Source organism: Peromyscus californicus, unplaced genomic scaffold (assembly GCF_007827085.1).
Source record: "Peromyscus californicus insignis strain IS unplaced genomic scaffold, ASM782708v3 Scaffold_8__1_contigs__length_139910024, whole genome shotgun sequence".
NCBI classification, from domain to species: Eukaryota; Metazoa; Chordata; class Mammalia; order Rodentia; family Cricetidae; genus Peromyscus; species Peromyscus californicus.
In genome coordinates this window covers 30,884,853-30,895,578 of record NW_026294606.1, presented here as the reverse complement: position 1 = coordinate 30,895,578, position 10,726 = coordinate 30,884,853, and the positions used below count along the sequence as shown (strand labels likewise).

The 10,726-nt window shown below is 42.3% G+C and overlaps 1 protein-coding gene across 1 annotated transcript; it reads left to right on the top strand.

Moving 5' to 3' along the window:
• Window positions 1-723: 723 nt before the first annotated feature.
• On the top strand, window positions 724-9,466 carry LOC128103798 (serpin B9-like). The gene is made up of 6 exons (XM_052728446.1): window positions 724-894; window positions 1,795-1,932; window positions 2,424-2,541; window positions 4,426-4,568; window positions 6,905-7,060; window positions 8,453-9,466. The coding sequence occupies exons 1-6, from the start codon at window positions 727-729 to the stop codon at window positions 8,855-8,857; spliced, it is 1,128 nt and encodes a 375-aa protein (XP_052584406.1). The 5' UTR covers window positions 724-726; the 3' UTR covers window positions 8,858-9,466.
• Window positions 9,467-10,726: the final 1,260 nt, after the last annotated feature.

Below are 10,726 nucleotides of genomic sequence, written 5' to 3'. Positions count from 1 at the left end.
CAGGGACTCAGATTTGGGATATTGTGGCAGGAGCAGTCACTTAGTCTGAGCCAAGCTGTCTATTCATCTGGGAGTGAGGTATGCTCCACAGAGAAACAGCCTGGTGCCATTGCCTGATCAAAGCCTCCTGAGCAGCCACTGCAGGTGGATGCTCCCTGCTCCTAGCAGAGCTGGTGACACCAGCCTGTCTTTGGGTCTCATTCAGCATCTCCATGTCTGTCCTGTAGCAGCTGCAAATGCAGGGACTCTGTCTAATGCACACCTGGACATCTCACAGGAGTCTTCACAGGCAGACCCAGAATGCAGTTTTGCTGAAGCCAGGCTAGAGGACCTGGATGCTCATGTCTGTTTTCTTCTTCCCTTCCTCATTTCCTCCTCCTCCTATTTATCCTCCAGGCCACCATCTTCAGAGAGGAGCTGGTGTGTATGGAAGGAGACTAGAGACCCCCTCTCTCAACAGTGTCCTGTGTGTGCAGTCCTGATGATCTGACCTCTACCTATGCAGATGACACAGACGCTAGTTTGGTCTGCTGTCATGACCACACATAGATAATAATCCTAAGATTGGAAGAACTGTGACCAAGAATGAATTTTAAAGTCCAATTTTAAGCACTTTTGAGCTTTGAATGAGAACCAAGAGTAGAGTCCCAGATTCCCCTGAGTCAGGTCAATGAACCTTCAGTGTATGTTGAGTACCATTTCTCCTTTGTTTCCAGACTCTGCATCATGAATACTCTGTCTGAAGCAAATGGCAACTTTGCCATCCACCTTTTAAAGATGCTCTGTGAAAGCAACCCTTCGAAAAATGTCTGTTATTCTCCCATGAGCATCTCCTCTGCTCTAGCTATGGTCCTCTTGGGGGCAAAGGGAGACACTGCAGTCCAGATGTCTCAGGTAAGCTGTCTGTCACCCCATACCTGCTTCACTTGCCTAAGGGCTGCTGAGAAGGGAGGGTAGGAATGTGCACACACTGTTTCATGGGGCAGGGGCCAAAGTGGAAAGAAGCCAGTCTAATCCTGTGAGACCTCCTTCTTTAAAAAATTTTTTCTTTTTAATTTATGCACATTGGTGTTTTGCCCACATTTATGTCTGTACAAGGATCTGAAAGTCCCTGGAACAGGAGTTTCAGACAGTTGTGAGCTTCCATGTGGATGTTGGGAACTGAATCTCTGGAAATACAGCCAGTGTTCTTAACTGCTGAGCCATCTCTCTACCCTGACCCCTACCTCAGGACTTCTTTCAGGGCAGTGAGCTTTCCAGAATAATAACTTGGAGGAACTCTCAAAATTTTGACCAGACTTACCTAGAAAATGGTGCACAGATAGATTCATGCTAGCCATGTGGCACAGGGCTTTAATTCCAGCTACTAAGGTGAGTGAGGAAGGAGGATCCCCAGTCCAAGGCTAGCAAAGGCAACTTAGTTTCAAATGAAAAGTTTTTTCAAAGGTGGAGGGAAGGCATTGTGAGCATAACTCAGTGGTAGAGGTGGTAAACTCTTGCTTAGCATTTGTTTAGAGCTAGGGTCAGTCCCAAATATTACAATGGAAAAAAAAGTTGTTGAAATTATTTGAGGCATGGGTTGCGAAGACCTGCATTATTTTTAGAGTAATAGACTTGTAATTATTCATTAGCAATTAAAGCTAATTCCTGCTTTTAATTGTCTCAATACCAACCTGCTTCGCATCAGAGCCTCCCTTACCTCACTACCTGAGTAACTCTTCAGCTTGAAAATTTTATTTACAACCACAACATCTCATCACTGAGTTCATAATATTTTATTCTATTCCTTCACAGGCACTTGGTTTAAACACAGAGAAAGATGTTCATCAAGGCTTCCAGGGGCTGCTCAGTAACCTGAACAAGCCCAACAGAAAGTACTCGCTTAGAATGGCCAACAGGCTCTTTGCAGAGAGCACTTGTGAATTCCTCCCAGTAAGTGGTATCAGTAGAATGATGTCAATTGTAGTCAAATACTTGTTGCTATAGATCACAGAGGAAGGACCCTAGAAAACTTGGGAAAATTAAGGATCAAGTTCTAGTCATTGTCATTGTTCACATCTCTATTACCTGCACTTAAAAACTTAGAAGACGGAGACAGAAAGGTCCTGAGTTCTAGGACAGCCTGGGCTTCATAGTGAGACTCAACTCCGGAATCTTGCCCAAAGATCACAGTTCTGTATTGTTATCTTGAAATATTTCAAATCAGAAATATTTTTATTTTTATTTATTCATGTAATTTTGAATTTATTCATGTGTGGTTATTCCCACTTACAAGGCCTAGTACCAAAAAAATGTTTGTTCTTTAAAGTGATATACACACCCATTTTAAGTTTGGTTGTTTTTTTAATACCATAGTTTTCAGATGATAGGGAAGCTTGCTGACATTATATTTTGTAATGTTACCTGAACATTTTCCTCTCCAGACCTTTAAGGAGTCCTGTCTTCAGTTCTATCACTCAGAGCTGGAGCAGCTGTCCTTTGTCAAAGCAGCAGAGGAGTCCCGGAAACACATAAACACATGGGTCTCCAAACAGACTGAAGGTCAGGATTTCAAGTTATTTCACATCCCACATTCTTGTCTTTTCCATCCATCCCTCCCTCCTCTACCCTCTCTCCTTTCTCTTAACTTCCCTTCTCCCCCACCACTGACTAATCTTACAGTTATTTCAGAGTCAAAGGGATGCAGACCAGCTAGGTCACATTATATAATTTGGACCTCAGTGAATTCATGGAGATTTTACTCAGACACTCAGACTTTAAAACAGAGTTGTTTGTGTATTTCTCTAGGAGGGAGGGGCTGATACAAATGTCCTGAGTACTCATGGGCCTGATTTCCCAGTCTAACAGATTGCATTAGAAGACAGGGGTGGTCTGCATTGGCAGGCCAGGTGACTCCACCATCTCTGAGACGGAGATACATGGGTAGACCTTGGCCATAATCTTGCCCTTGGGCTGGATTCTCCTACAGTCTTTGTTGCCTCAGTCAACACCACCTTTACCTCTGAAGAGGAGTCCTGTTTCTGCTTCCACATTTCCTGCTTCAGATCCCTTACTTACATTTGATGAAACTAGCTAGACTTGATTTTCTCTGTAAGGGCTGTTTAGTCACACTGACCCAATGGGGGTTGAACTTAATTGTTTTTAATTCAGAGATGACATGTTTCAGCATTGGTCTTGGAGATGATTGAGATCATTGATGATTAAACCATTCAGATGTCTCTGTAACACTAGGTATATTCCTATTTCTGCTGATAGAGAGAAAGAGAGAGAGAAAGAAAGATACAGACAGACAGACAGAATAGAATGAGAATAATTTCTTAACACCTCAGCAATTGTTTATGAGTTTTTTGTTGGAGTCCTTACTTCTTATGTACTCTTGATGTCATAAATTAGCAAGGATTGTCTTGATCATTGAAAGGATACTCCTTAATAGAGAAGAAGAGAATGTGTCGTTCTACCTGCATTATCTCCTCTAGGAATGGATGGGTCTCTGAAGTGCAGAATAGTAATACATCCTCCAAACTAGTAACTGTACTTGAGTGTCTGACATACTGTAGTATGTAGAGCCGGGCATGATGACAGAGTACTAGATGAGATGCTGTATTTCACAGCAGTGTATTAGTCAGAGTGCTCTAGAGGAAAAGAATTTTACTAAGGGGATTTAATAGAATGGCACACACAATACAGGCTGGGTAATCAGCTACTGATCATTGGCTTATGGACAGCCTGAGAATCTGGTAGCTGCTCAGTCTATGAGGCTGGAGACCTTACCAGTCAGTGGGAATGAAAAGCCTAGACGTTTCTGGAAAGTCACTAGTCTTAGTCCATATGGGCTCCAGTGTCAGCTGAAAATCCCAGTTGCAGAGATGTGAACAGTGTTGATGCACTCACCATCAGGGACTGAGGCAGGCACACCAAACAATGCTGCTTCCCTCTCAGTCCTTATATCAGGGCAGCACAGGAAGCCTTTGGTTCCTTGGAAGAGCGTCCTATCCATTAGTTACTCTTTCTGGGAAATGTCCTCACAGACCTGCCCAGAGACATGTCTCTTGGTTGATTCCAGACCCAATCAAGATGGCAACCAACATTAGCACCCAGGTGGAAAGTCTGGTGCCCTGTGACCCCTTCCACATATCCTGCTTCTTTGTTTTTCATCCTGGAGTCACTTTTTCTGCTTTTCCCAAACCTGCTTTCCTTGAGAGACTTGAAAAATTTTCAATATCCACACATTAGCCATGCTCTTCCGTGTGCATGACATCAAGTCAAAAATGGGTGTTTGTATGTTGTTTTGATTTGTTTTTTAATATGTCTATCCACATTCCACAAACTTGAAAACATGATGCTTGGATCTGCCCAGATGTCAGATCAGTTCATTTCTCACACGTGTATAACATGAGCCTAAATGAATCTCTGCTTCCTCAAAAGGGAAAATTCCAGAGTTGCTGTCGGGTGGCTCAGTTGATTCCGAGACCAGGCTGGTTCTTGTCAATGCCTTATATTTCAAAGGAAAGTGGCAAAAAGAGTTTGACAAAGAATGCACAAGGGAAATGCCCTTTAAAATAAACCAGGTAAGGAACAGTGTCCAAAGGTTCGTAACAGTGTGGTGGAGAGATTGCATGGAAGGGTGTAATTGTGAATGTGTAGCTCTGGGCTCATTGATAGAGATCACATGTCCTGTGTGGGTGCTGGGTTTGATCCTCAGCCCAGAAAGAAAGAGAACAGGAAAGCACAGAAAACCATTTGAAATATATTTCTGAATGAAAGGTTAAACTGTAGAAAATGATAGGAATGAAGAGTATTTTTTCCCTGTGTTATTTTACATCCTGTTGGTGGCTCTTACTGCTTCTGATAATTTCTCATAATACCATTGTTCCTACTTCATTTTAGAAATTAAATTTTCCTTATGTTCTAGAATAGCAAAACTAAGCTGCTAGCATAGTATAATATATGTATGGAACATGAGGCAAAGTAGAAAGTAACATATGAATATTTATGTAACAGAGTTATTTTTAATTAAAATAATCATGTAAAATTATTGCACAATTTATCATTATTAAACAGTTCTTATCACTTTCTAATATTGAAACTGAGTGACTAAGACTTCAGTCTTAATTGGATTATAATTTGAATTAAAGTAGATATTAGAATTGTTTGCCCTATACCTATAAAAAATATAGTTTGATGTGGTTTGGAGCATCATGAATGATACACTCCTTACTATGTTTTTATTTTGGGTGTTTTAAAAAACTTTATAAAAATAAGTCCTTTTATTGAGTAATTTAATCTTCATTATGGGTGGTCTGTAGCAAATTTTTATGTTTAATGTACCACTGTAATTAAAATCTTCCCAGATGGTCAGCCCACTTCTGTGTTTAAAAAATACCTCTGGACTATCATAACAGAAAAAACTGGATTAATCATAGAAATATTCATGAGAATCTGTCCAGACAGCCCCTAACTTTTAAAGTGTTGAAAAGAACTATCTACCTGTGATGGGTCATCAGACTGTAATGCACCACAAAGATGCATGGAGATCAGTCCAGACAGTCCCCAATTTCTTGCCATTTAACTGGGATTTTCCTTCTCCCTATTGGGCTGTCAGGATGGAGCTCTGCCCTAGCCTGTGAGTGTCTGTGCTCTGGAGCTCTCTGCTCTGTGGTGGGTTAGAAGGTTGTGACCCATCGTGAACCTCTGAGCATGTGTGCTCCTGTTTCCAGGCTGTTTTCTGAGAGGATCTATCTGTCTGTAGTCCCATTTATACCACTATGAAAATATCTCCGTCTAGTTTATGAGAGCTTTTCTGTCATTTACAATTGCTTTTGCTGTTGCCTTAGATATAATGGTTGACAATATTAAATGGTGGAAACCCTATTTCTGGTGTGCTGGTGGTCATCTTTCCATTAGCGTAGCAAACCCTGTGAGATAACCAAATTAAAGTAGGAAATATTTAATTGGGCTCATGGTTCCAGAAGTTTCAGTCTGGGTCAGTTGGTCCGATCACTCTGGGTTGTGGTGATGCAGTGCAGCATGGAGGAAATGCATGGTGGGGGCTTGTTCTCCTCACAGCAGTCAGGAAGCAAAAGAGAGAAACAGGAAGGGGTTGTAGTGCAAAGATCTTCTTCAGGCATTCCCCCCACCAATACTTAACTTTCTCCCAATAGGCCCTACCTCCTAAAGGTTTGTCCAGCTCCCAATGGTGCTACCCTGTGGACAAAGGCTTTGGATCATGAGCCTTTGTGGAACATTCTAGACCCAAGCAGGACTTTAAAATATTAATATTTGAAATGCACATTTGTTGCCGGATGACACATCATCTTTCCTGAGTTAATCCCTGTCCAGGTTGTTGTTTTGTCAACTTGAGACAAGCTAGAGACATTTGAAAAGAAGGACTCTGCACTGAGAAATTGCCACTATAAGACTAACCTAGAGGCAAGTCTGTTGGGAATTTTCTTCATTCATGACTGGTGTGGGCCCAGCACATTGTGGGTAGTGCCAACCCTGGGCAGATGGTCCTGAGCTATGTAAGAAAACAGATTGAGAAATCCATGGGGAACAAGTCAATAAGTAGCATTCTTCATGTTTTTTACCTGAGTTCCTGCTGACTTGCTTCAGTGATGGAATGTGATCTGAGAGTTGTAAGATGAAGTAAACTCTTCCCTTCCCAAGTCGGTTAGGTTTCATCACAACTGTAGAATCTTATCTACAACAGTCCATATCTGCTTGCACTCAAATATTTTGATGATAGCAGGAAGAGGCTGGCAGATATTGACTAAGTGTTCACTGTACCATGAATAGTGTTTTCATTGTAAGTGCTAAAAACACTTCTGCTGTTAAATTCCACTCGTTTGGAAACCCTCTGACCTCTCTCAATAATATCTTTTATGTTCTGGATTCTTCTGTTCAGAGGGAGAAAAGACCAGTGCAGATGATGTATCAGGAAGACATATTTAAACATGCCTACGTGAAAGAAGTTCAGGCACAGGTGCTGGTGATGCCCTATGATGGCATGGAGCTGAGCTTGATGGTCCTGCTCCCAGATGATGGTGTGGACCTCAGCAAGGTGAGGCACCTCTCTCAATGCCCATGAGAAGAATCCAGTGTCCATTCTCATTAGAACAGAAAGCAGTGTTTGCAGATTAGCAACTGCCATTTGAGTAGATGGTACCCAGCTTAGAGCTGTGTACAAGTGCTGGGCTTTGGGTCTAAAGCTGTGTCTGAGACTCCGATTGTGGGTTGTGTGACCTTGAAACAGAACATAGCTTCATCACTAAATGGGAGATGGCTACCTGATAGGATAAACTGAAGACAACTCAGACAATGAACTCTACACATTGGCTTGGTATATAACCACCCAAAATAAAGATAACCCATATCATGACCTTCCTTAGTATTTTCTTTTAGTATCTGAGAACATAAAATAGACAGAAAAGATATTGCATTTTACCCAAACCAAGAGGAAGAGGAGGGATGCAGCTGAGGAGGACAGAGTCAGGCAGAGCATTATGACACATCTTGGTCTTCCTTGCAGCAGGGTACCCCACAGTGTGTTAGCCATCCTCTGAACAGTGGGCCGTGGAGTATGCATGACCTAAGGGATCTTTGTAAGCAAAACAGCTCCCCGGCTCTCCCTATCCAGCTCCCTCACTGTGGCATCTATGGTGTTAGTGTTTTGTCACTGACAAAATGCCTGCCATGAATTACCCGGGATAGGAAGGATTTATGTTGGATCACAGATTCAGAGGGTTCATTTCAAGTTACCTGTCCCCATCAATGGTTTCTATAATGACAGAGACTACAGACCTCTTAGTAAACAGGAAGCAGAGAAAGGAGAAGGGACAAAGGACCAATGATGACCTTCATAGGTACACCTTCTGTAACTACTTCCTCATTCTGCTAGACCCCCTCATGTCTAAATTATAGATGCCTTACTAAATGTTGCTGCCAGCTTCAGAATAAGGGTTCAGTATGTGAGCCTTTGGGGGAAAGTTCCCATGAAAGCCATAACAGACCACAAAATGCATAGAATCCAACCCTGGATAGACCTTCGTTCTGGTGTGGCTCACACCAAAAGTCCTTTTTTTCCCCCCACTTTTTAAAAACAGTTGCAATTATGTACTATCTTCAAAACTAAGTCTAGATCAAGAAAACAAAAGCAAACACAACCCAAACCATAATTACCAGGGCTTGGACATCTGTCAGAATAAAAGATGCCTCTGAAATGATTTAGGAGAGGACAGCCAGGTCTTCCCAACCATCGGCTACTTCTCTTCCATGCCCATCTGTGAAGCCTCATACAAGCTTGCAGGACAGGGGATCATCACACTACCTGGCCACATGAATTGTCAGGTCCCCCTGTAGAATGTTGGAGGGTATTGTGAGTGGGAAGTGCCTATGAGCCTCTGAGTTAAGACCTCAAATTTGAATCTCAAAGTCTCTAATTCTGTTTTGTCAGGTGGAAAACAATCTCACTTTTGAGAAGTTAACATCCTGGACCAAACCAGACTTTATGAGGAGCACTGATGTTGGGGTTTTCCTTCCAAAATTTAAACTGCAAGAGAATTATGACATGAAGTCTGTGTTTCAACACTTGGGAATGGTGGATGTCTTCCAAGGGGGCAAAGCTGACTTATCAGGAATGTCTCTGGAGAGAAACCTGTGTGTGTCTGAGTGTGTTCATGAATGTGTTGTGGAGGTGAATGAAGAAGGCACTGAGGCCGCAGCCTCTACCATGGTAAATATAAGCTGTGATTCATCTCGTGGTGACCCAAGGTTTTGTGCTGACCACCCCTTCCTTTTCTTCATCAAGCACAACGAAACCAACACCCTCCTGTTCTGTGGCAGGTTCTCGTCTCCATAAAGACACATTTGCTATGTGGGAAACAGTTCTCTATTCATCATCTTCACAGCTCTTACAACCCTGTGAGGATGGACATATAGGTTGAACCCATGTTCCAAGATGAGGGCACTTTCTTCCTTTCAGCCTGATCTTCGGATGCCCACATTCCTCTCTCCTATCCTGACATTCATCAGTGCCCTTTGCCAGGTCACAGGATCACAGAGTGGTTGGGTTTCTGGTTGTGTAAACAACAAAGGAGGCAAACAATTCCCTCAAGAGAGCCTACAAAGTTTTCTAGGGTGACCCAAAATAAATGCCCCATTCACTGCACAGACAAGCCATGCCAGCTCTACATGCCGTGCTTTCCTGGCTCCTCAACTCTCCCCATCACTTGCCTTAACCTGTTTGCATCATAGTAAATGCTGTTGTGGATGATGACAGCTACTTCAGTTTACTAGTGATTGGTCCTTAATGCACATTTTAACTTTATTTTGCTTTACTGTCCACCACTCACCAGGTATATGCCCATCACTGTGTTAGGATTGGGGACAGGTGCAGACTGTGTGGTCTTCTAACTGCTGACCTTTACCACTTTCTCTCAACTTATCTCTCATGAGAACTACCTTGGATTACCACATGTTCTCTTTGCAGAAATTATGCTTTTGTAGAGTATTGTATTTCTCCACAACCAACTGTAATAGCTAAATTTTGTGAGTCCTTAAGAGCCATTTCAAAATAAATTTTGTTTTCTCACCAATCATATGTGTTGTGGGATATATAACACTCTGAACCCCGAGTTTGTGTTGGAGTTGATTGTAGCAGGAATCTTAAAAGGTCTTATTAATTAAATCAAACCTGAGGCCAGTTATTGGGGTGAAGGCTGGAAGATCAGAGAAGCAGAACAAGCCACAGCTACCTCACCTCGCCAGTTCCTCAGATGATCCTGTTTCCTCAGACTGGAAGCTTCTCAGTCCTCATCCAGAAGGAATCTCAGCTGAACTGTCCTGCTCAAAGCCTAAAAGCTTAACCAGCCAAATGCTTCTAGTTTCTAGTCCTCATGCCTTATATATCTTTCTGCTTTCTGCCATCACTCCCTGGGATTAAAGGCTCACTTTCTGGGATTAAAGGTGTGAGTCACCATGCCTGTCTGTTTCCAATGTGGCCTTGAACTCACAGAGATCCAGAGGGATTTCTGCCTCTGGAATGCTAGGATTAAAGGCGTATGCTACTACAGCCTGTCCTCTATGTTTAATATTGTGGCTGTTCTCTTCTCTGACCCCAGATAAATTTATTAGTGTGTACAATATTTTGGGGAACACAATACCACCACAGTTGATTAAACATATCAACCTTGGGTCAGGAGGCAGGGCCAGCAACTAGTTGACAGATAGTAATCATAGATAGTCAGATGGAATCTAAAATACAGATAGAGAGATGCACAGGTAGTAGTAGGGAGGTGCTGAGAGCTGCTGGTAGCAAGAGGCCATGGGAGTATACAGCAAGTGACAACTAATGTTCAGCAGGTAGACCCACAATGTTCTCTGATGGGGAGCCCCACCTGCCAAGGACATGGAGTTACTGACTGTAAATGATCAGTTGCTCCTGTCTGTAATTTCTCTCATGTGCCATTTCATTTCATTCCTAAGAACAGCTATGGGTGTTTTCCCACTGCATTATCTCATGTATGTATTCCATCTGTTGGGCACATATATCCATGGATGGTCAGGAAGATGACTTCTCACTAGTATGTATAATTTTGATCTATAAAAAATATACTAGGATATTCTTCACAATTAGATCTATTGTCCCTGGAGGACTGTAGAACTTAAAGGTGTGCCTTGTTCCTTCAACTCAGACTAACATAAGAAAATAACAATTTCTCTCCAATCT